Raw genomic sequence first — 26,568 nt, forward strand, 5'->3', positions numbered from 1 at the left:
GCCACATTCATCACAGTTTTCGTATATCATAACAATTTTTTTTTATTTGTCAATATTATTACTATTTCAAAAATCAATACACAATTAAAAATAAATTGTATTAGCTAGGTATACTATTTAACTGCACATCTTGTAGAGCATTAACCTCTGGCCTGTACAAATAAATTTTGAGCTCTTTAAAATTTACAAAAGAAAATTTTATAAACCTATCTAAACTTGTTTTATATTATGCCTTTTCCGTGATACATTTTTTCACACAATATTAAGGGGAGATAATTAAATTATCACTAACACAACATTGCGAAAAGTATAATTATTATTTCAAGTATTTGTAGTTTGGACGAATAGTCTGTACATTCAATCATATTTTAATGAGAACTATGTATTAACTTAGAACTAGTCTTAGAAATAGTAGGGAGAAAAATTCTACATAGCTAAACACTTTAAGTTTTAAGAAAATACATCAGAAGAGTTATTTTAATTATTTTAATAACAATAAATAATATAAAATAAGTTTTAATAAACAACATAACTACGTCTATTTTGTGTAGATATTTTTAATGGAAAAATTTGACGCTTACTAAACCATTCCATTTAAAAAATAAAATTTATAAATTACCTGCCATTAAACCAAAAGTACCTAACTAGTTACTGTAGGATGAAATAAACCTAGAGAAAGGAGATAATATGCACTTTTATAAATAATAATCATTAATAAGCGGTGCTAGCCTAGTTAGGACGTCCAACTCCTAATCGGAGGTCGGGTGGTTGATCCCGGGCATAAACGGTGAAGGAAAACATCGTGAGGATATCTGCATGCCCGAGAGCTCTCCATAATATTCTCAAAGGTGTGTAAAGTCTGCCAAATCACATATGGTCAGTGTGGTAGACTATAGCCAAAACCCTTCTCACTCTGAGAGGAGATCCGTGCTCTGTTGTGAGCTGGTGATGGGTTGAGCACGATGAATCCAAAATAAAGCAAACTGCCACGCAAAGTGTCTAGGCTAAGGGCTAAGGCATTGATAGTAATTCAGTTAGTACTCAGATCAGAAAGATATAGGTAGTTACTTAGTAAAATACTAATATTAATCTATAATATAAAATGAATTACTAAATGTGTTGCTCATCGCAAATTTCGAGAACCGCTGAACCGATTTCGCTAGTTCATATTTAAAATAATATTCCTCGAAGTATGAGGATGGTTCTTACGGAGAGAAAAATTTAATTCAACCTCCCCTCAATTTCCTAAACTTCACCCGAGCGAAGCCGGGGCGTGTCAGCTAGTAATATAATAATGATGAAACAATTCCTCGATTCCGTAAAGAGAAATTTATAAAGTTACGGTAAGTATTGTGAAATTGTTTGTTAAACAGCTGCTAAATATACTATTGTAGGAAGTATCATTATCAATATTATCGACGCATGTAATCCTCTGCACAACCCGTAATTATTATTATTTTCTGTACAATATTAATTCAGAAGTTTATTATACAGTTAGTAAGAAAAATATCAAATAAAACTGATAAATTTATTTCTCTAGTCTCTTTTCTCAATATTGAACCTTTTACCAATATTTGCTTTAGTTTTCCTTTTTAATTATCATTCTGTGTTTAAATATAAAATAAATAATGTCATAAGAAAATATTATTTATATTTAGTTATACTAAAGCTATTATTGTGTATGAAATACTATTGGATACCTATCCTTTTGGCTGACGTAAATAGGAACCAAGATTTTTTTTTACTTAAAGAAAAGAGCACAGTGGTCTTATAAAAAGTATTCCATACTTTTAAACACTTTAAAATAATATATAATAATTATTAATTAAGTATACACTATAATAAGGAAAATCAACAGTAAATAAGTACATAATATTGTGTAAAAAAGTTTTCATAACATGATATGACACACACATTGTGTATATTTCGCATTTGTGAACATAATTAAATATAATTATTACATTATGAAAACACAAAAATTCTTAAAATAATCAATAATTAGGTACATTCAAAACAATGATTCTGTGAACATTATCTAAAATAACTATTTTACAACTTTGGCACTCCATCGAAAACGCTTGACATATAAATTGGCACAAATTTTATTATGAGCACTCACAAAGACCTTAAAAATTAGGCCGTCTCTATAACAGTTACAGGAGGAACTTTTGTTGAAATTCATATGTGCGGCTGTGACACATTTTTTATTTGGCACTATGTATGCATAACGGTAGTCCTGCGTGTATATCCTCTGCGAGCAGCACCACCTGACCCCTGAGCCTCACACTCTCTTCGTACTCTGTCAATAATGTCTGCTACAAGTTTTTCTTCTCTTGACCGTTTTTCTTCCCAGTCGGATTTATTATTGTTGTCACCTGTAATTTAAACAAAATATTTTATGAATGAAATTGCATTAGTTACAGCAGCTATTTTAATCTCTTTATTATAACAACTACAAAATAGCTGTACCTCTTGAATCAACTTACTGAAACTTATGTATTATATTTAGGTAGGTACCTACCTAAATTTAAAAAAAATATATATTTACGAACCTCTTGGTATTTTACAGAGTTTTCTGTTTTCAGGTGATTTGGATGCGCTGTTTGTATTTTGCTTCCCATTATTGTGATAGTTTGGCACACTTGTTTTCGGAATTACCAATTCAGGATCAGGTTCTTCTTTGATTTCTGTTTGAGTAATTGTGCTTGTTTGTTTTGAAAAAGCTTCGGCCTGCAAGTTTGTTAAAACAGGGCTGGAATCTCTTAAAACCTCACTATGCCTGCTTGCTAAGTGACCAATATAGCCTGGAAAATACATTTGGTATTTAGCTAACCTACTTAAAATATACACAATAATAATATAAAATAAAATAATAATTTTTTCCTGAAAGATAATTTTCTGAATTTTCCCAGATTTGCACAAATATGAAGTAAATGAGTATTTTTGACCTAAGTTTTTATGGAAAAACACGTAGATGCATAAATGATATGCCCGCAAAACTCATTACCATAAGCCTTCGATGTATGGTTAGTCTACTGTTTCCGAAAAACTAACTAAAATTTGAATTTTCATGGCTGGATCTATCAAACCACCTTAAGTACATCATGATTTACTAGAAATTTCAGAGTGAAAAACATGGCAACATTATGATATTTCAAGTGGTAGGATCGGTAGGATTTTGAAAACAATAATCAAAATTATTTTAAAATTGCTGGAATCCAGAGTTAGAAGATTTTTCATAAAAAGCTATATTAATATCCCTTATGAAAAAGATATTGCTATGCTAGGAGAGTCAGATTCAGAATAATATTAATAATTGATTAAAAAGCAAATTCGTGACTTTTTTCTTTTAAAAATTACACGGTAATTTACACGGTATTCTCTTAGCTAATCCACCGTAATTAAATCTAGAAACACCGTAATTTTAACCCTTCAACACGGTAATTCTCGATTTACATATGGAAACACTGATCCCTATTAATCTGTGATTAAATGGTTAAGTTTGAGTTAAAAGCCAACATTAATAAAATTACTTCCGTCATTTATATCGATGTGTAAGAACTAAAAAAGCATATAAACAGGGTATAAAAATCATTAAAAGCCGAAAAAAACCTGTGCCTAGTAACCTATTTCTTATTTATAGGAAATAACATAAGTCCATAACCTAAGTACCTAGACAAAAGTATTACTAACGAATTTAATGTGTTACTAACTGTTAGGCCAGTGTTATTATTCTGGTGTTAAGATAGCAGCTATAGGTATTAGGTAGTAGGGGAGGTACTAATGCTATTTACTAACTAATAAGGTAAGTATATTTTGTAGATAATAATCTAGAGAACAACTTATAGTAGGTAAAGGTATCTATTGTAACCCATTGGGAGGTTTATGAGATTTATATCTACATGATAGGTATCTACATAAATGACATACCTACCTTTTCTGCTTTTAAAATATACCAGACACTGTTCACACTGGAAGAGTGGTGTTGGATTCAACGGATGTACAACATGTAGTTTATATTTATGCCTATACCAATGAGTTCTGCTCTGTAAGACTTCTCCACAGAGCTTACAAATAACGCTTCCATCATTTCTTGTCATATATTCTAAAAAGTCATTTCGGGCTTTTGGTGGATCTTTAGAATTTTCTTGATCTTTGTTTTCATTGGTGTCTTCGTGGTTCGGTTGGTCTGTTAGGAAATGTACCCCCGCTTCTTGTGCTTCCATAGGGTTTTGTTGGGTTTCATTGAAAGTCTCTGATGGATATGCAGACCTTGAGTCTGTTAAGACTTCCAGGGTAATTATTGGCATACTGTTCACATCGTCTTCATATGTGTAATGATAATCTGAAAACATATTTTAAAACATATAAATACTTATGTAGATATATTTTTAACCAACTTCTTCCTAACTGACTTACAATTTAAACTAGTAAATCCTTGCTGAAACGCGTAAGCGACGCATGACATGTGGTGGATAAAACTTTTCTACTACAAATTAACAATGAAAAGTGATACAAGGTAGTTAAGTAGGTACCTTTTTTGTGGTGATATGAGTGAAAAACTTATCTCTGGAACATTACAGTGCTGGGCAATGAGAGTAGCTTACGTGTTTCTTCAACAAGGCTTTTGCAATTTATTTACCTTTTAGAACAAGTCTAGGACAAGAATAACTAAACTATAAGATGACCTATTCAATAAATGCAATGTTACAGTTGGTTTCAGGTAAAAAGAGCTTGTCGCCAGTAGAAGTAAAGGGCCTGCATATATAGGTCCTGTTCTATAATACTGTGCGGTAAATGAAAGGTTGTCTGACGAACTAATTGTGCAACAGAACCGACCCAGGTCCGACCGCTGCTCGGAAATGTGTACCACCGAATAGATCGATAAATCCCCTCGTTAAGTACCTGTTTTACTAGCAATCTTACTAGGCACCAGTGTTCAGTAGTAACATGGCCACTGCGCAGTTTCAAAATCAGAGTTCTTTTTTATGACGCCAACTGTCTCCAGTACCTACCCATACATATAAAACACTAGATGATGCCTGTGTTCTTTAATACTCCTGTGGAAACTGAGTACGCGATAGGTAGAGATGGCATAGCCCCACGCTAACCCGGTGCGAGAGTAACGTAGGTACGGTTGTCCCGCCGCCTCATACCCCGATTGCCATCTCAACCTGTCGCGGAGTATCTGTCTCTGGGATGCAAGATATCACTGTATAAAATAAATATTAAGTAAATTTCGTTAACGTAAATTATTTAAACTGCCTTGGGAACATGAGTCAAGGGTTACCTACTATCTACAAGATATTATAACACCTTTATGTGCAATACTGCAAGTTAATAACGGACAACGCCATCTAAATGTGATTTAGTAAACTAATTATTTTTCGTGAACACTTTTTTTGTGATGTAACCACAAATTCACGGTTTTCAGATTCTTCCTTTACTTGTGATGTAACACTATAAGACCTACCTACCTGCCAAATTTCATGATTTTAGGTCAACGGAAAGTACCCTCTAGGTTTGATTCCCTTTTTACCAGATACGACAGACAGACAACAAAGTGATCCTATAAAGGTCCCTTTTAACTGTGATGTTTGGCACAATTTAAGAAATAATCGTATTTTCTTTCTTTTATAACGAGGTACGGAATTAACCTTTATCTGTCTCCAGAATGCAATGCTATTTATGCACCTATTACCAAATTTTGTCAAAATCGGTTGAACGGAAGGGCCTTGAAAAGCTAGCTGACAGACAGACACACTTTCGCATGTATAATGTTAGTATGGATGAGCCGTAAGGATTAGGCCGTAATTTTTTAAGGGTCCCGTAGCCGAAGAGAGCTAACGGGACCCTATTACTCTGCCTCCGCTGTCCGCCCGTTTGTCTGTCAGCGGGCTATAGGTATCTTTTGAACCGTAATAGACAGAGAGTTGAAATTTTCACAGAATGTGTATTTCTATTGCCGCTATAATAACAAATAATAAGAATTTCAAAATTACCGCCCTGAAAATTAAAAAAAATAAAGTGTAAGGGCTTGACAGTTATGTATGAGACACTATCGACTATGGAGCCTTATCCACTACGCCGGCGCTAGCGCCGGTTCATAACAGCACGACCCGGCGTGCGCCGTTGCTAGCCCCGGCGCTCGGTCGAGTATGATAGTCTATGGCATGTCTATGGGGGCTTGTTGACGAGACTGGACGTTCGATCACTATTTGATTATCAAAAAAAAGATTCCGACGAATTGAGAACCTCCTCCTTTTTTTGAAGTCGGTGAAAAATGATAGACAAAGATTTGCTGATTACATTAATAGAACAAAGACCAGTGTTGTGGGATAAAACCACTGAAGAATATAAAAACAAACGTTACAAATTCGATGTTTGGAAAGATGTATTCAAAAATTTGAAGCCTTCGTTTAACGAAATGGAATAAGACTGAATACGCACCAAGGTATCTTTCTGCTAAAATCGGATGAATCCAGTACCGTCTCTGTACCACTTTATTATCAGTTCGATTTTTTATTTTTCTGTACATGTACCTACCACGCGATGATTTTTTTCTTTTGTTTTGCACTGAGCATGATTAACGTGCGGGCGAAACTACTACAAAAGGACGAATGAGACCGCACCTCTTACCGGCTAACAAACCGGGTTAGTTAACAAGCTTAACCAGCCACCGGGCCGGCGCCGGGTAGAAACCGGTCGTGAACAAGATCCTCTTGTACGACGCGATGGTACGAAACCCTTCGTCTGCAAGTCCGCTCGTGCTTGGCCGATCTGGGGGCACGGCAGTGCCCCCGCCAAGTCGAGCAAACAAGGGCACAACCGTACCATCCTTTTCTGGAAGCCATTCAGGACGTTTTCGATTGTATTTTTTTGTAGTATCGTAAACGATCGTATTGTACAGAGAGAATATTTCATCGTATATCGTGTACATATCCATTCGATGTGATCCTTTATATAAGTTGAGTAAAGTAGCATATAAAATTACATAAAACTTATGATTAATCATAATAATTTCACAGATTATAATATTAAGTCTTAAGAAAACATTCAGTTAAAAGTTGATTTGCATTATTTACTTAGAGGGTAGATACTTACAACTTTTATTGTTGCCTTCAAGAATAGAATATAATAGAATAAATAAATTTTTATTCAAGTAAACTTTTACAAGTGCTTTTGAATCGTCAAATAGTTTAATTTAGCACTGGTTTGGAATACCGTTCCTACCGAGAAGAACCAGCAAGAAACTCTGCGGTTGCTCTTTTCAAGAGATCAATTTACAATATTATTATATCATACTTTACAAGCAATTGCAGCTTCGACTGTGTAATATGCTTTTTTTAATTTGTGTAAAGGCAAGTCTAAAATTGTTTGTGGAATTTTATTATTAGTACCTAAATATTACATTCATTCCCACAAATGACTGTAATATTTTATAATAAAATTCCACAAACAATTTTAGACTTGCCTTTACACAACTCGTACGGCGTAGGTACCTATTTAAGGCTTTAGTCAAAATTAACCTCTCAATTAAAAAAGGCGTTTTCAATCGTTTTCCCAACAAGTTAGTACTAAAATAAAAGTTGGTATCAAGTAAACTTTGATTTGTTTGAATACTGCTATAAGTAGTAGGACATATTTTGTACCCATAGTAGTATATTTTCCTTGTTTTGTACCTACCTACTATCATAATAGTACCTATTCTTGACTTATAAGAGCCTTTAGTTTCCCTGCAATCTAAATAGGTACACGAAATAAAGTTATTAGGGTACATATTTGAGTTTGAATCAAGATCGTATAATACTGTTCCCACATGTTCCAAGCACAGCGTTGATGTAAGTAGGTATACACAGGTTACGTTGTTTAGGTGGTAGGTAGGTTAAAATGAAGGCACTTCCGCGGGTACAAAGCGGCTTTAGTTTACCACCGAAATAAGTCAGCGAGTGAAAAATAATTTTCCAATTTTAGTATTTATACTTTTATTTGAATTATCATTTGTAGTGTACATATTTTCGCATTACAATTGAATGCGTTGGTAAGATTCTTTCCCTTAAATAAAACTAGTTTAATTTTTTGTTACATTTTTTTTTTAGATATTCCGTAGTTTACATCAAATTTACTGTTAAAGCTCTGCTGTTTGCAACGATAATTTTATACTTAAGTAATTAACATAATTATCCAGTTAAACTGTGCTAGTAATGTTAACTTTTATATAAATGTCATAGAAAATCTACCAGTATATTTACTTACGCTTACATTGTAAAAATACTATAAGAATAGCGGGTAGATACCTATACCTAAATGTTAGTGTCCAATAACAATCATAGTCTCTGATTATCTAAAATGCTATCGACAGTTTCCGTCCCCCAAAAAACTTATTGTAGGTAAACCATTTGTTGATAAAATCTAAAGAAAAACATACTTTATTTAAAATATGCAAATTGTAGTAAGAATAATACTAATGCCGTATATGTTGTTGAACAGCTGTATAAATATTTTTCTGTACTTCAGTAAACTATTAATTGAATAGAATCTACAAAAAATTAACACACGTATAAAACATTGCACTACCTTGAATATAACTCTGATGTTGTAGATATTAGTATATCTAGTATTATTTGATATTTATTTATATATGAGAATCAATACTTTCCTGTTTTATGCAAATCAAGTTAAAGTTAAAAAAATATATGTAATTAAGTAATACAAATAATATAGCTGTGTAGGTATTCCAAACGAATATTGATAAAAAAAATCTACAGAAGGTAGAAATTAAAATTTAATTAGAATTTATATAAGAATTATACCTACTTATAAAACAAAACCCCCGAGTTTAAAATGTCAGAAATCAATGTTCCTGAGCCCTTTAATCAGAAAAATTACGTCACCTAAACCAAATTTCAATTAGGTAAGGCTTTATACATAAGAAATATCTGTGGACATTAACTCAATAAAAAATCACGTGCACAAAAAAATAAAAAATTCTCAAACATACTTATGCACGTCAATAAATGACATTATATTAATTGTACAATTCAAAAACAAAAAAATATTCTTATGAAAAATAACCTTTAAATTTAAATATGGTCGGTTAGTTTTTAACCTTCGCCAATGCTTAAATCAAATAATAAAACACGTTTATCGTGACCATAATACTAAGTGAAAACAATAATTATTTGTATATTATATCTATATTAATATATATAGGCTGCCTGGCAGCATAATATGATTGAAAGGAAAAGTAAGATACAACAATGAACATGTTGCTAACTTAGTTAGCACTAATATCACAAAACAAAATACTACAAAAAGAAAGAAAATAAAAATATAAATAACATGTTATCACTCAAAAAGAAACACGAAAATTTAAAAAAGTGGTTAATAACAGGAATGGAAAGAAAGAAACGTCGTAAAAGATTTCTCGTCGTAAATAAGATGTTTTTTTCCTGCGCTGCCGTGACAGGTCCAAGATCGGTGGGCAGAACGAATGCTGGGCGCAAGAGCAGAGTAATCATAAAATAATTGGTATAAAACACATGAAGGATAAAAATAAACGTTATCTCGTTTAAATAAACAAAACACAAAAAAAACAAGGCCGATCATCATAATATGACTTTGTCTCGGCAACGCGCAATTGTATCGTAGGTAGATACAACGCTAGAACGATTTTATTTTGTGCGATTGACTGGCGCTGGTACGTCTATCTACAAATCACACTTCAAAATTGTTAATACCTTATCGGCAATTATAAAATCTATAAAGATCCAAGTCTATCCTTAAATATATACAGCAACTTGAACTTATCAACCTCACATAGACTTAAAATTGTGCGCTAAATTTAAACACGAACTCAATAATATTTTAAGTAGATAAACCTAAAATCTATATATTATAATAATAATATTATATCCTACTTTTTCCTACTTTTTTTAATATAAATTGCTCGTGTTATCAAAACTCTTTTTATAGATAATCTTATAAAAATAACTTTTAAACGAGAACTTAAAAATATATCCGTGGAGATTATTCATAACATCTAACAAATTATTTCCCTTATCAATGGAAGAACTGCTGATTGTCGTTTTTCGGCTTCTAGGCGACCTAGAACCTTCTTTACCCTAAGCCCTTAAATGAAAAGATAAAGATGGACACTTTATTTTATACAACATTAACATAATATGCGCTATGGCACAATATTTTACGTAAGAATATTTATTGTATACATTTTGATCTATTACTTTAACAATATATGTCGACCGTAACGATTTAATATGTATCGTAATGGACTAAGACCCTGTGCGTGCCAGACCTGCTTTATTTTATAAAACCTGAAGGTTTCTCTTAGTATTGTCCCCAACACTGAGAGTAATGTTTGTTTGGATTATGGTGGCTTTGGAAGATAACAAGTAATAATGATGTAAAAAATCTTACGTCAAAGTATAAAGTCATTTTTTTATATTTTCTTCAGTATTCAGTAATAGTATTAGAAATCACGTCATGGCCAGACACTGGTGGCGTGGTAAACCCCTGCCAGACTTTTAAACTTTATGGGCATTTGCTTGACGTGATTTCTAATACTATTCCGAAAATATAAAAAAATTACTTTATACTTTGACGTAAGATTTTAACATTTTTATTACCTGTTATCTCCCAAAGCCACCATGATCCAAACAAACGTTCCTCCCAGTGTTGGGGACAATATGCAGAGAAACTGAGCTTGTATAAAATAACGAAGATTGGCACGCATTGACTCTCTTTCTCTCTATAAGATTAGGCTCACTACAACTGAAACACTATAATATTTTATAAAGTCTTGAATAAGATATCTTGAAATTATAATAGTAATATAATATATATTTTTCCAATAACATTTTCACTTATCATTATTCTGATATTCTCTTCTGGTTGTTGCAGTTAACTTTTATTAACCTATACAAATTTAAAAGAACCTCAAGATACAATATTTAAATAATCACTTTAGTACCTACATACAAATCCTGTTGGTGTTTAAAGTTAGCTAGATACGTATTCTCATTTATTTTTCGAAAATGTATTGCGAAGACAAATAAATGTTAATTGCAGTCTTTGGTCGGTGTCTTGCGATTTCTTTTAAGTAGTAAGAGAAATCAAAAGGAAATTTGAAACAACAGGTTTAAAAGTCAAGAGTAGAAAACGATTGGAAGGCACATTTCAGACTTGCAAAGCACCTATTAATGCTAGTAAATGTAACAATTAAAATTTAATACGCAGTAGTATTTGCGTAACTGGCCTCCATTAAATTGTGTAAATTATTGTCTAATATTTGCACAACCATACTTTTACATGTAAAAACAATGAGCTCTATGTAACAATCGTTAGATATTAAATGCATAACAGTATCATTGGAAATACTTATAATAAAAGTGTTCATTAAAATTTCACTCCAAAAATAGAACAAATTATACTATGACTATTGAACTCTGGAGGTTCTAACTCTAACGATTTATATTTTCAAGAATAACTATGATGTAAAGGCGTTTTTGAAGGCACTTTAATTATTATTTACGATTCAAATTAATATTGATAATATGGAATCCATTATAATCGACACGGTTTTACTTAAGCTTGTGTGGGATCAGGAGAAGAATGTGAAGGTGTTGAGCCGTGAGGCGAGCCTGATCCTACTGCTTCCAATTTGATCCCAGGAGGTAGCTGGCCTTCAATGCCAGGTAACATAAAGAAAGCACTCGGTGGATAAACACAGTCCTTAGGCACATAATAGTCGTGTGTCGTTTTCATGTGGTTCTTCATTTTATCAGGCCTAGAGAATTCTTTGCAGCAGACAGGGCATGGAAATACTTTTCTTTGTTGACCCTCATGATAGAGAAAGGCGTGCCTCTGGAATGAATATTTGTTTTTGAAAGTTTTCTGTATGTTTTCTTTCGCACATTCCGTGCATTGATACACGCCCTCGTTCACGGATGCGTACCTGAATAGATTCAGGCCCCGGACTGACATTTCTGTTAATTGTTCCGCAGGATCATTGGACGCTGAATTCGCTCTTCTCCTTATACGCCTTCTCACGGCTGGTCTTTGCATTTGTCCTCCTGTTGGTAACGTGTTATTATTAATGGAATCGTTATGATATTCATTCGAGGTGGATGCGGATTGTGTCGTAGGATTTATATAATTTTTTCCTTGGCCATCGTTTGTCGGCGATTGCATATATTTTATATCTTTTTCAAAATCAGGTGTACCACGACCTGAAATTAGTTAAATTTTTTTATTGTAATAAAATTGTTCTAGTTAAAATTGACATCTAACGACACTTGACAGTAAAAGAAAATAATCTACTGGTTTCGAATGAAAACTAAATAAATAACAATCAATTAAGGAATAAATTAATGATGGAAAAAAGAAACAAAAAACGAAAATATATTAATATTTATTTGTTCAAATTGAATGACAATATTAATTACACCATGATAAAAACGAAAAACATGACAGATGTAACTACCTTATGTATAGACAAGTTCATCATAAAATAACATAGTCATGTAAAAGATTTAAATAGCACCAATTTATTTTACAATTGTATAAAAAGTTTGTTTTACAGTTTACTGTATTAAACAGCATGATAAACTCGTATATAAGTGAATCCTTAAATAAATATATATCAAATTATAAACAAAAATAAGACCTAAAACATGAATTAATAGAGATAGTACACACCTCAATATTCCTAAGAATATTTTCGGCGTACCCTATGATATATCCGTATATCTGCGGTCTATAAATTCAATTCGATTGACTTGAATCAACACCAGGCAGTGATGACAAATTTCTAAACAAAATGTTTTCAGAAAAATTGGATCATTAAAACTATATAAAATAAACATTAAATCTACGTAATAAATTAAAAAAATGTAACAAAAAAAGATAGCTTTCACTACGTTAAAATAGGACTCAAGTATTTGCATTTGGAACTATTTCGGCAAGTGTAGTAGGTACATCATTTATAAAAAAATAACGCATCTTAGTTAATAAGATCACATAAGGTGGGTTATTCAATTGAGATAGATACCTAACTCTGGCAAGGATTCATATTTTGCAGGTCTCTGATAAAAATAGCTGCCCTTTTAAGAAACCAATAAAAAATAGCCTCACAGTGGATTTCACAAGACATCTAAATCTATTGTTTAAAATAAAAAAATACAAAAGCAACAATTTGTACTGAACCAAAAAATACTTTGTTTCGCATAGCGTCAATTTGAGCAACTTAGAAAGCATGTTAAACGTAACTAGCTCTAACCACACCGTCTACTTGAGAGTAGTATCATATGACAATATACCTACCTGATCAGTCCTCTCTTCGTGACTACTATAGTTTTCTACAGAATAGAAAATTCACTCCATTTTAAACAACACAATTTATGCCTATTATAATATTATAAATAACTTACACTAATCTTTACTAATAACCCGTGTTGTTACTTTGCTACTATTATCATAGTATATTGTAGTTCGAATTAATTTATATTTAAGCATCGTTGCTTGTATCACTATTAAGATAGAAAGTAAACTCTTTACACAACTATTCACTTTAAGGCAAATTGAAGTCATCATTGTCCTCTGATTATTTTGTTTGTGGCAAGACTGTATCTTAATCCCATTATAATATCAGGTATTAGAAGTAAAGGAATAAACGTAATTTAATTTTAACAAACAACAGAAACTCACTATAACATAAATGTACATTTTAATGTTACTACACTGGTGACTATGTCACGTGGATGGAAGCAGGATGTTCAAAATGTAACTTTAATAAAAATATACATCTATGAAATAGCTTACAAAAAGAAACAAAAAAAGAAGGTATAAAATGAAAATAAAATATTGGTACATAACCAAACAATAACATGAATAGAAAGATTTAATTTAGCTTTAACTTTTATTATTTTCATTAAAGATTCTAAAAATAGTAATTAACACCTTATTGTATACGATCGTATTTCCTTCAATAACAAATAATGCTATATCATGTAACTTTCGAATCTAAACCTTTCTAAATATTATTACGCTTTGCATTTTGCTATTGTCTAAGTGCAAGAAACAAAAAATATGGAGTCAACATTTGGCTAAGAACTATATAATAATTTATTAATATTATGCTTCAAATATACTGTGTCATGTTGAGAGAAAATATATGCTGTATAATTTTATTTAAAAATACATAAGAGAGGTGTAGAATTTTCTATTTATTGAATTTTTTTCATGTTTGAACTGTAAACTGTTTCTTCTAACCTTAACCCTAAACCTGAGGAATGTACTAAGAAAACTTTTTGCAATTTATATTATATTAGGTTTTCTCTTTTTTTTTGGTAGTTTATCTGTTAAATACAAAATCTGAAATAAACAAAAATTATTTAAAAAAAACTTATGCTGCGGTTCATTTATCTGCCAGCATTGTAAAAATAAATAAAGTACCCATATTAATAGTCCTGCCAATTTGTAAACTAATGTGGAAAACTGAATTTGTACTTCACAGCACTTAATGCAGAATGCAAATATACTTAGACCAACATAATATTTTAAGATAAGTTGCGCAGATAATTCAATTTGTCAATTGCACTTTGTAATATAGTTAATTGATAAATAAAAACAAAGATCTTAACATGTCAATGTTTTATCTACAATAAAGCTCGAGTTTTTGTTTTTAGACGATTACAAAAAAACTGCTCCTTTAACCAATCATAATTTATCATTTGGCGGTTTTAAACCCAACGCTGTGGCCTGTTTTAGGCCGCACAGTCAAGTTATACATCGGTGAGTTGTTTATGTTAGGAAAGCGAAATTTTTGCGCTAGGGTGATTTTGCGACATTTGCGTGATCCCTATTGACGCATTATATAAAATTAATATGTAAATAACATTTATCTTATCTAGCACATAATATTGACTTTCCATTAAATTGACAAAATGATATTCTCTGAAAGTTTTTCCTCAGTAACATTCGTATAATCCTACTTTTATTTAAAATCTTGAATATATAATAATGTTGCTAACATATGAGTTTGAATTACTTTGGTGAACACCTCTCTAAGTCATTGCCAAATAGTATATTACAATGAAAAATAAAGCGACTTGTAATTATTCTTTGTAATAATTAATAATAATATATTGTTAGATATAATATTCTGCAAGTGTAATTTGCTAAATTTACTACGAAATTCTATTTAAGAATATGTATAATAGTTTGTAACGTTATAAGCATATATACTCTGAGAATGAAACATACGAATAAATCTATTTTTCACCTGTAAAACAGTAATACATATAGCATCTGTACATAAACTCTCGTGTACCTATACATAATTTTATGCTGCAATTTATGAAACCCCATTAAACACCATATTATTATTTCCTCTAACGATAACAGAATTAGGGCTTTTTATTATAGATGTATTTCAAAACAACAATAACAAACAACGTACTCTTTAAGGACAATTCATTTTTACGTCACATCACATGTGACGTCGCCTTAAGTTTAATTTAGCACCAATTGATGATATAGCTTTAAGTAAATAATGTTCCATCGATTTAGAAATAAGATATTCTAATTAAGACATTCCTCGTTAACATAAATATAACTTTGATAAATAATCGTTTAAATAACAAATACAAATAGAATTAATATTTCATTTAAGTATATTCTGTAGATCAAAAATTAAGGAAGTCGGAAAGGAGAATGATTAACATGATTTAATAAGGAAAAGTCAGAAGTTTCCATTTTAAAATGTTTTAAGTTTAGGCACTGGCTAAATTGACTATTAATAAATATCTGAAACTCCGATATTAGCCTCACCTTGTAATATATCTAAATTTCTCTTTAAGTACCTATCCCCGATCAAAGATATATTTTTTCATATAAAGATTATGAAAGGTACAATAAATTCGTTTATATGAATTCAACAGTCTTGTTAATTTTTAACTAGGCGCCATAGCGCCACTCCAATTTTATTATGATTTCTTTTACAAATTGTTAAATTTTCATGTAAAGTGGGAAACATGAGATGATATCCCTAATTTAACAATATACTTTATATTTAACTACTTGGGCCTAGAGGTCACTATAATCCTAAGGAAGCTTCTTAAAGTAGATTGTAAACTTTGAATAATGAAAATAAATAAATATACATAATATTCTTTGAAATTTCTTAGTTATCTAGTAGTCGATTTAACTTATTAATATACAAGTAAAGGCACACTAATAGGCAAGCGTTCCCTGGACCTACTACTTATTTTGGAAAACGTTAAATTTTGGATCAAGAACGTATATTTTGATCAAATGCCGCGTTTACACTTTTGCTCTGCAGTAAGCATTATTTTATTTACTAATTTTAAATTATCGATACTCACAAAAAAAACTCACGAATGTTAAATGAGAGGTTTAGGATGCAATCAATATTTATATCTTGTAAGTTATAACGTAATAATTTCCATTTTCATAGCGGAATTTAAATTTCAGAAATGGGCATTATGAAGCTAATGTTGAAAATGTAAATTGAATATATGTACTAAGTAGGTATTTAATATAAATTTTATCAATTGGGTATTTTCCAACTTTTGAATTTGATAAATATTATTACTTTATTATAAACTAGGACAAAAAAAATGACGTACGCTGAAAAAAATATTAAAATCCAACAAAGATTTACAAAGTTACGGGCATTTTAATTTTGGAGTGGGAGGGTCTTCTATCCCTTTCTCGCAAAACGAAAATTTGTATGAAACCGCACGAAGCTACTATGGAATTAGTTAGGTGTGACGTCAAAATGCTATATCGCTATCTCTGTCTAATCAGAAATATTTAAATGCTTATAACTTTTTTGTTATTTGATCGATTTAATTAGTTTTTTTCTGTTTACGTCATTATTTTTATCCTAGTTTATAATAAAGTAATAAAAAAATTGAAGTCAAATACCCAATTTCAAAAGGTTTTGAACAATTTTGTGACAGTAGTACAAATCAGGTGACCACCACAGTGCGCATAAATATATTATCTACTCAGGTGGAGGCAATTCATATTCTCACTGCATGTAAAAATTGTGAACGGTAATAAAAGCGGAACGTTAAAAAATTGGACCAACACAATAGGAAGGTTGCGAGAAAAAAATATAATATACAATCGTTCCTTTCAATAATTTTGTAATAAAATAAACTAGGTTTATTTAATTTATGATCAAATATTCAAATTACGTTGAGAATTAAACAACCTTACAAGTGGTCTGAACTTAACGATTATCAAATAAAATAAATAATTTTTTCACTAAAACCGAAAGTAAGCAAAGACAAGTTTCGATTAAATGAAAAAAACCGGCCAAGTGCATGTCAAACTCGCGCACCGAGGGTTCCGTACTACAGTTGATTTTTTACGACATTATGCACGATAAATCAAAAACTATTATGCATAATAATAAATAAAAATTTGTTTTTGAATCCTACAGGTAAAGCCCTTTCATATGATACCCCACTTGATATATTAATCTTACTTTGAAAGTTGAAGATTGAAAATCCTAATTATTTGTTCATCAACACATTTTAAATTATATTTTGTAATGTAACCACAAATTCACGGTTTTCGGATTTTTCCCCTTACGTGTAGGTACTATAAGACTTACCTACCTGCCAAATTTCATGCGTCTAAGTCAACGGGAAGTATCCTATTCCCATAGATTTCTTGACAGACTGGCCTTTTTTTCTTTTCAGGTACGGAACCCTTAAAACAAGTTTAAGCTACGAGTTTTGGAAAGCTCGAAGCAATTGATATTTGAAATTTCTATATAAAAGGAGGCTTACTTAAGCAATTAGGGACCTGTCAGAGCAGAAGTGTAAATTCAGGTTCCCGACTTTTTGACAACTTCAACTTGTGATTATATTTTATTCAATAACTGAACTGAGAAAGTGTATCATTATAATATGGAAGACTACTTTTGCCTCTAAATTTAACTAAATATTTTAATAAGTACAATCCCTAATATATTTAAGGCATTTTGATTTCTACTAAAATAGAATTTACAAATCATCTCATGGTTCCAGTTATTTTAAACTCTTCTCAAAGCACCTTGCTAAAATCACTTTTTACAACAATCTTGTTGTCGTTTAAGGAATATTTACAAAACTAAATATTATTATTTGTTTTTTTTACAAGTTTATAATAAATAAAGCTGCTATAACATGAAGTTGGTAGGAGAATATTATTTTAAAACGCGAGTGTTACATATAGCGTCCCCTTTTATCCACTACACAATAATATGTTCCCCTACGAACAATTTACAATATTGTCTTTGACAGATACTTGTTATAGAAATAAAAGGTACGTAATTGACCTATAGATAAAATATGTAAAGTGTGTAAATATACATGCATCTTGACAAAAGAAATTACATAGAATGGAAAATTGTAGTTAGAATCTTTTACTAATGACAAAATTGCGTACATTTTAAGGAACTGAACCTAAATTAGGTTTGTTTAAATGAGATTATTGTAAGCTATTCTATTCTATCTCTTAGCCACCAGACAATATTTTATGGTCTATATTTGAATAGAATAACATTTACAACCAAACATTTCAACAATGATAAACTATTTTAAATTAACCTTAACAAAATCTACATATTAAAATCATAGCCCGTGTTGAGTTTTACTTCGGAGAAGTTACATTATAAAATATTATACAACTAAGATCACTAATAAGGCAAGTTAAATGAAAATGCACTTCACACCACTACTGATAATGGCATTAATATAGCCTTTTTGTAGAGTCTAGCATAGCCTCTCATCAGGAAATATTCAATATTCTGAATCTTAATAAATATAAGTTTACAAAAAGGCTCTGCCATTGGTATACTCGTAAAAATAACTCCTAAACTACACTAACTAATTCAGTTCAATGAGAATTGCGTGTAATCGAATAGACTAAAATATTTGAATTAACGATCACCGTGAGTAGTTACTTTGTACCCTGAAATTTTTGTAAGTAATAAAATTAAGTAACAAGTGAGTGCAAAATAACAAGTAAATTATAGAAAATTTGATAAACCTCTTCGTAGTTCAGCACTCTGAGAAACAAATGGAACAACATAAATAAATAGATAAATATAACAACAAACGATTTATATCGTTCAAAATACCAACAAACTTTATGATATATCGTGAAACTTAGAGCTCGAAGTCTATTCATTTGCAATCTACACTTTTAACCACTATTCGTAAATTCAAATTCTAATTAAGTAATGTTGAATTTTAAAATTAAATCAGATCTTTTTAAATAATCGTTCAAGTAGAATAAACATCTTATTATTAAGATTCTTGCTTGGCCGTTTGCTCATTAGTATGAGGTTGATTTTTATGAATGATTTTGAGATGAGCAATCATATTATCCTTCCGAGTGAATTCTTTGTAGCAAATGGGGCAGGGAAAAACTTTGACGTCTTTTTTGTGAGAAGTGACGTAATGTCGACAAAAGTTGCTAATGTGAGTATAAACTCTAGCACAAATCTTGCATCTGAAGACATTTTCGCCTTCCTTGATACAATAATCCCTTACGGATTCATTAGTTTCCTCATGGTAGCTACCAATATTACCGATGTTATTTTTTCTAATAGGCGAAGGAAATATACGGTGTTCCCAATTAGTCTGTCCCAAGTCAGCCACATCGTTATTTGTCATGTTTAAACTATTTTGTTCTAACTCAGCAGCAAATAGCTGAGTAGCAAGAGCCGGCATGAGAACGGTTTCAGGAGGGAATTTGTCGAAGCTGTTAAGGGCAGGATTTAAATTAGAAAGACCAGACAGCTGATTGAATAAGGTTCGAGCTCTAAATTTGGACATTTGGGGTAGTAATTTTTTACTATTCTTTGGCTTTAAATTACGACCTTGTCTTATTTTGTCATCAGAATCTTTCAACGGACCTTCCCGAGAGTTAGAATTTTCATGGCTCCTATCTGGATTGTATTTGTATTCGATTGGTTCATTATAATCGTCAATAGTTTCAGCGTTTGGTTCCTGTTTTATTGATCCATTTTCGATCGATAACACCGGTCCGTTTGTAGGAAAATTTTGATGCGATTCCTCTCTGGGCGTTTTATCGATTTCTGAAAATTGACAAGACGATATCTTACTAACTGAATGAACTGTCGACGTGTTTGTTAAAGTATTTGATGAAAAAAATAAACGTAATTGGAAATATTTTAGCGCGACCACCATATTTGATGTTATTATTCAGAATTACTAGAATATTTCCAATTTAGCCTTTAATGAAGGAAAGCTATTGGGAATAAGCCTTGTCTGTTTTCCCTTTTCTTATGTTATAATATATATTTACTTTAGGAAGATTATGAGAGTGAAATATATTAATCAAACCATTACCATACCGAAATTGCCCCTGGCCATTCCTCTAATAGCTCTCCCCGAAAGCAGAAAAGCAAGCAATAGTTATATATATCTTTTGTAGAAGTAACAAGCATTAATTTCTTGAATAATATGTCAAAAAATTTGAGAGATTATCACTTACCCCTTCAGAATAAAGTTTATAATAAATATAATAGATATTCAAATTACACTTCACTTTTCACTTATGTTACAATTTCCTAACATCAAAGCTTATATCCCAGTAGCTTTTCTCTTTACTTTAATGTGATATTCTATTTTAAACGGTGTTAGGTAAATGGAAAGGAAGATTAAAATATTTACAAGAGACAAGCGAAAATTACCATGAAAACTATTATTTACGACATTGTAATCTTACATAATTTTTCGCTTAACTATTTTTCATAACGAAATAAGAGATTTCGTTAAAAATGTCGTTAAAGGATAACTTAAGCTAAAGGTACATCTACCAAATCTAACTAATCTGCTAAAAATGTTATCTTAAACTAAGATAATGTTTAACATTACATACCTGCTGATTCCGAATCTTTGCCCGACGTCGGTGCCTCGTTAGACTGAGCATCATCGCCCTCGTCTATCATTAACGTCTCCCCACCATCTTCTCCGCCAGATGTAGCTCCATCTTCAGCATTAAATCCATCCATTGACATCTTAACTTCTAGCATTTCTGACGGTGAGCCACGAACCAATTGATCTCCCGCTCGGTTTGAAGATGCATGCGATGCAGATTCTGGTATGAATTCACCCGGTGGGCTGGCGGCAGTGTTTAGGGCATCACTAGAGCTTCCACTCAATTTTCTGGGTCGACCTCGTTTCCGTTTCGGTTGCATTAAAGCGTTACCCAATAAAGGCATAAGTAAATTAGGAGGTGCCCCTCCACTCGGAATTCCTGACGCAGGCCTCTTTTGGTGCATGTATGGGTGTATTCTATGTAGCTGAGGCGGTGGAGTATGTGCAGAGGTATTGGTCTGTTGTTGTTGTATTAACGAGTTTGTTAATGCGGGAATATCGCATTTTTCTTCATTGACTTCTGTGAGTCCTTTTATCCTTAAACTTTCAGCTACTTTGAGGAATGCCGTCAGACGCTCTTGGTCGACGCTGACTTCCCCCCTGTACATGAAGTCTAACAAGCTTTTCATATCAGTGTAAGGGACATCCTTCAAAATAACAATAGGATGTTTTTCTTGATGATTAACAAATAGGGCTTGGAAGTAAGGACTACAAGCCGATAAAACCATTTTATGCGCTTTAAGCAATTGGCCTTCTACGGCCAGCGTTACGTCAGTGAACGTTTCTGCGTGTAGTAGCTGATCAAACACTGACAACATATTGGTTTGGTGGTTGTTCCACCTTAAACAAAATCTTTGCGTAGCCATCTTTACTATGTATTTCCTTCTTTGGAAGATATGATCGATACTAGTCCTGGCTTAGAAGCTAACGTATCAACAATATTTCAATGATGTATACATAAGTGTTCTCTCGTATTCCATGAATAAATACAACAAATCTTTAACAATGTATAATATTTACTTAGAAGCCATCTTTAATTTTGTTCATAGTGCATTCCGTTTGACGGGCGCAGGGAGATCTGTAAAGGAGAAATGATACACTTTAGGAAACTTAATCCACATTTTTGCTACCTATGGAGTATGATATCATTGGTGGGAAAGTAATACAAATCCTTACTTCCTTACTAATTTATTTTAGCGTTTAAACTACCGTGAGTGATTTCCATTATAAATACTATCTGTCCCGGCTTACTCACGTGTGTAGTCGACGTTAGCCCGACTAGTTTCGAACCCATACGGGGTCCTTTTTCAAGGGAGTCCGTCCGCGCCCGCGCCGCGGTATGGGTTCGAAACTAGTCGGGCTAACGTCGACTACACACGTGAGTAAGCCGGGACAGATAGTATTCCTTACTAATATTATAAATGCGAAAATGTGTATGTTTCACAGTATATCCGTTGAGCCGATTTTGACGAAATTTGGCACAGACATAGCTTGCATCACGAGGATGGCATAGGATACTTTTCATCCCGGAAAATCAAAGTTCCTTCGGGATTTTTCAAACCAAAAAATCAAGCTTAGCGAATTAAGTAGGTATCTACTAAAAATTAAAACAGATCATGTATCAATTTTAAAACTTTCCTATTTTGTCAGCTCTCTTTAAATAATGATGCAATTAAGTATTAGACAAAATAAATGTTTTTATTAAAATTGAAATGCGAGTCACACTCGCGCACTGAAGGTTCCGTACTCGGGTATTTTTTTCGACATTTTGCACTATAACTAAGCATAAATATAAATATAAATCTGTTGTAGAATGTACAGGTAGAACGTTTCGTATGATTATTTGATATAGTTATCTTACTTTGAAACTTGAAAATACTAATTAGGTATTTGTAACAGTTTTTTTTTTAATGTAACCACAAATTCACGGTTTTCGAATTTATTCCTTTACGGGTGCTATAAGACATACCTACCTACCTACCGAATTTCATGATTCTAGGTCATGGGAACTACCCTAGAGGTTTTCTTGACAGAAACGATAAACAGACCGACAGACAGACAACAAAGTGGTCCTATAAGGGTTCCTTTTTCCTTTTTAGGTACGCAACCCTAAAAAACCGGCCAAGTGCGAGTCAGGCTCCGCAATGAGGGTTCCGTACTACAGTCGTATTTTTTCGACATTTTGCACGATAATTCAAAAACTATGATGCATAAAAATAAATAAAAATCTGTTTTAGAATGTACAGGTGAAGACCTTTCATATGATACCCCACTTGATATAGTCACTCACTTCGAAAGTTGAAATACTAATTATTCGTTCATGACAATTTAATTTTTTTTGTGTGATCTAACCCAATTAACCTAATTCACGGTTTTCAGATTTTTCCCCAAATGTCAGCTATAAGATCTACCTACCTGCCAAATTTCATGATTCTAGGTCAACGGGAAGTACCCTGTAGGTTTCTTGACAGACAGACGGACAGACAGACAGACAGACAGACAGACAGACAAACAGACAGACAGACAGACAGACAAACAACAAAGTGATCCTATAAGGGTTCCGTTTTTCCTTTTGAGGTACGGAACCCTAAAAACGATTAAGTGCAAGTTGGACTCACGCACTGAAATTGCCATACATTGGAACGATACCTAAAGGTAAATAATAACAATATAATATTATGTAAAAGCTATAGTTACTTTAGCTACATCAATGCGACAAAAAATCAAGGTGCTACAATGGCAGCGACGACTGACAATTCGGCACCTTCTGGATATGGAATTAGGTTTAGGTTTATAAAAATCCCCTGGGAAATCTTTGATGTTCCGGGATAAAAAGCCTCTGTCCTTCCTCGGGATGCAAGCTATCTCTGCAGTACCAAATATCATCAAAATCGGCTGAACGGATGGGCCGTGAAAAGCTAGCAGACAGACATTTTTCCATTTATAACATTAAGATGGATTATTGTGAATATGTACCTATCTATTTTAATCTAACCTTTGAAAATCGCATGTATAATATCTATAACAATTGTTAGGATAGAGCTGAAACAACGTTGTAAAAATGCTATTTTTTAGAGCTTTTTTGGAGACAAATTGTGTTTCAATTTTTTTTTCAATTTATCATTTGCTGTGATGGATCATAGAGGTCATAGTAACACACATCCAGTGAAAATTTCACCCGGTTGGATGTATGGACGAACGGACGGCCGGACAGACAGACAGCGTCGGTAGCGAAGGCTTAGTAATATGGTCCCGTTTGGCACCCTACGGAACAGCCACCCTACACCCTTTGGTCAGGTACGGAACCCTAAAAGATGTTTTCATATAAATGCGGGTAGTACATCAGCTCGTTAAATATTAAACTCATTTATTTTTATATTAGATGTATCAAATAAATAGAAAAAGTCGATTATATGTGCAATACTATGTATCTAGTATCTATGTACCCATCTAATATGTAAAATAAACGTGTAACAATCAAATTATTTACTTAATTATGACAATAACTCATTGCAGATTTGCATAAAACGATAATTCTAATTCAGAATGTCGAGTTCAAGGGTAAGGTATTTATTATTTTAAAGTTTTGTTGTGACTGATCCAGTAGGTAGACACCTCGTAGATTCTATCAAGGTTAAAAAAATCGAGGGCGCCTCTAGCGCGGGAGGAGAGTCCGTGGCTCCGTGCAACGAGCGCACTGCAGTAGGAAAACATGCGACGTGTGACGCTAGGTACGTATATTACACCGAAAATATAATACATGCGAAACATAATAATTATAACCATGGACGGCTTTAATGCAACGTCACAAACTATAGGTATTTTCGCGGGCTAAATCAAAACCGCCCAAAATTCTTATTAGAATCCTATTGGAATGTTATTGGATTTATGAACTAATTGAATCCTTGGAAAACGTGATTTGCTCCACATCCACAGGTGCTGACCACAAACGTTATCGCGGTATAAACGGGCGCACGAATTATTACTACGCACCCAGTCGAGCGCGTTACATTACGTCATCACAATGGCATTATTACCTACGATATCCACATTAATTCAGCCGATACGGCGAGATAAGAACGGTTTGCGAATAATTATATCACTGCACTAATATAATAGAACATACCACACGTATCTGCACCACGATCAACTCGACCCTTTTATGGGAATGAGGATCAGCCCTTCCGCCATAGTCCGAGACCGCGTTTACGTCGCACCCCGCTCACCCGACGACTGACGGCCGCAGCCCGCAACCCCGCGCGGCGAACCAACTCGCTCCGCTACTCGAATATCTCACACAAAAAATACGTCGTCATCATCGAAATGGCGGCAGCAGATATATTCAGCGCAGGGTGCACCGTAAAATATTGATTTATTGAAATTTATTGATTTCCTCTCATGCAACCGAGATCGCCCTCACGGTACCTACTGGGAAATCTGCGACGTGACTCAGATTAGGGTGGGTGGTTTATATTTGGCAATGATTTTCGATCACCGCGTAGCGAGTTTTAATCACGTTTATATCGGCGTGATGGGGCGCGACCGGTACCTACCTATTAATCCTGTCCAAACACATATTTTTAAGAATATTTCTGCAATTACAGTACAAATAGCTTAATAAACGGCTCCATAACAGTTCTAAACAAGGTTTTTTAACATTTTCGATTTTGATTTAAATCCTAATCTAATGTCTAAAAATGATTGAGGAAGTACCTAAGTATGTAATTTATAAATAAAATCTACTAAAGCTGCTCGTTTTTTTTATCAACTAAACATTATTATGTTTGCGATAAAGTTTTATATAATAATATTAATGTATTAGGTTCGTTCATTATCATCATTAACATACCTCAACGTGAATAAATTCAAGGGATGAGTTTTCCACGTGAAAAACATCAATCCATTCGTGTTGTCGCCATGTCAGCAACGTTTTCCGTCTCTGTTGCACGCAGCCGGGGTAGGTTGGGCGCCTTCCTTGAGGCGAACGCCGCCGGAGACGGCCGATGTCCGTCACTTTTCGCAACCGAACGCACGCGATACCGTACGGAAAATAGACCGCGGGGCGCACTATGTAGGTATATTTTTTTAAAAATAAAATTCACTTTACCACACTTAAAATTAAAATAAGCTAAATGCTTTTCAAAACAACAGTTTGTTATATTGTCCACTTTGTCCCGTAATATAAAGTACATTAAAAAAAATATAATTAATTTTGAGGGGTTCAAGGATATTTAACGAAAAAGTCCGCGCGCGATTTTTGACACGGAAGTGTTTTTAATAAAAATGGCCTGCCGCCTCGGCGGGAGGAGTGGCAATGGGCAATGAGGTCGGTACCCTCTCTCTGGCACCCGCGCGCGCCCCTCCCTGCCTCACTCCGGCACAGGGTTAGAAAGTTACAAAAGTGAATCGAGGAAAACGCGCGCCGAGGCATTAACGTCCTGGATCATGGGAACATAGCTCAGAGAGGGATGGGTATACAATCTAACGCAGACTTATTGAAACAGTCATCCCTATACTAATTTTGTTCATAGGTACAAAATTTAGAGCTCGAGATATCATCGCCTGTTCCATCTTTACGCTGGGCACGAGCACAGGGCCCCCCCGGTCTGATGGTAGTTAGCCA

The 26,568-nt window shown here is 33.0% G+C and overlaps 1 protein-coding gene across 6 annotated transcripts; it reads right to left on the bottom strand.

Annotated features, from left to right (window-relative positions):
- Positions 1-26,241, bottom strand: ttk (zinc finger and BTB domain-containing protein ttk). 6 transcript variants are annotated; one of them, XM_069498216.1, is made up of 5 exons: positions 25,795-26,241; positions 20,947-22,023; positions 3,935-4,345; positions 2,553-2,804; positions 1-2,375 (listed from the first exon to the last, which is right to left on the bottom strand). In XM_069498216.1, exons 2-5 carry the CDS (start codon positions 21,809-21,811, stop codon positions 2,215-2,217), a joined length of 1,689 nt encoding a protein of 562 aa, XP_069354317.1. In that variant the 5' UTR covers positions 21,812-22,023; positions 25,795-26,241; the 3' UTR covers positions 1-2,214. The 6 variants fall into 6 exon arrangements, with proteins under 6 accessions (XP_069354317.1, XP_034841290.1, XP_034841289.1 ...); XM_034985399.2 differs by lacking the exon at positions 25,795-26,241 and adding an exon at positions 24,983-25,384; XM_034985398.2 differs by lacking the exon at positions 25,795-26,241 and adding an exon at positions 25,072-25,378.
- Between the last annotated feature and the right edge of the window lie 327 nt (positions 26,242-26,568).

This window comes from Maniola hyperantus, chromosome 4 (assembly GCF_902806685.2).
Source record: "Maniola hyperantus chromosome 4, iAphHyp1.2, whole genome shotgun sequence".
Lineage (NCBI taxonomy): Eukaryota > Metazoa > Arthropoda > Insecta > Lepidoptera > Nymphalidae > Maniola > Maniola hyperantus.

What these genes read in the sequence shown, in the direction of transcription:
- ttk (XM_069498216.1), bottom strand. Translation starts at nt 21,811, where the DNA reads ATGGCTACGCAAAGATTTTGTTTAAGGTGGAACAACCACCAAACCAAT. An exon ending in CAAAGATTCGGAATCAGCAG is followed by an intron (nt 4,346 to 20,946) that starts GTATGTAATGTT and finishes ATATGTTTTCAG; the next exon opens with ATTATCATTACACATATGAA. An exon ending in ATATTTTAAAAGCAGAAAAG is followed by an intron (nt 2,805 to 3,934) that starts GTAGGTATGTCA and finishes TGTATTTTCCAG; the next exon opens with GCTATATTGGTCACTTAGCA.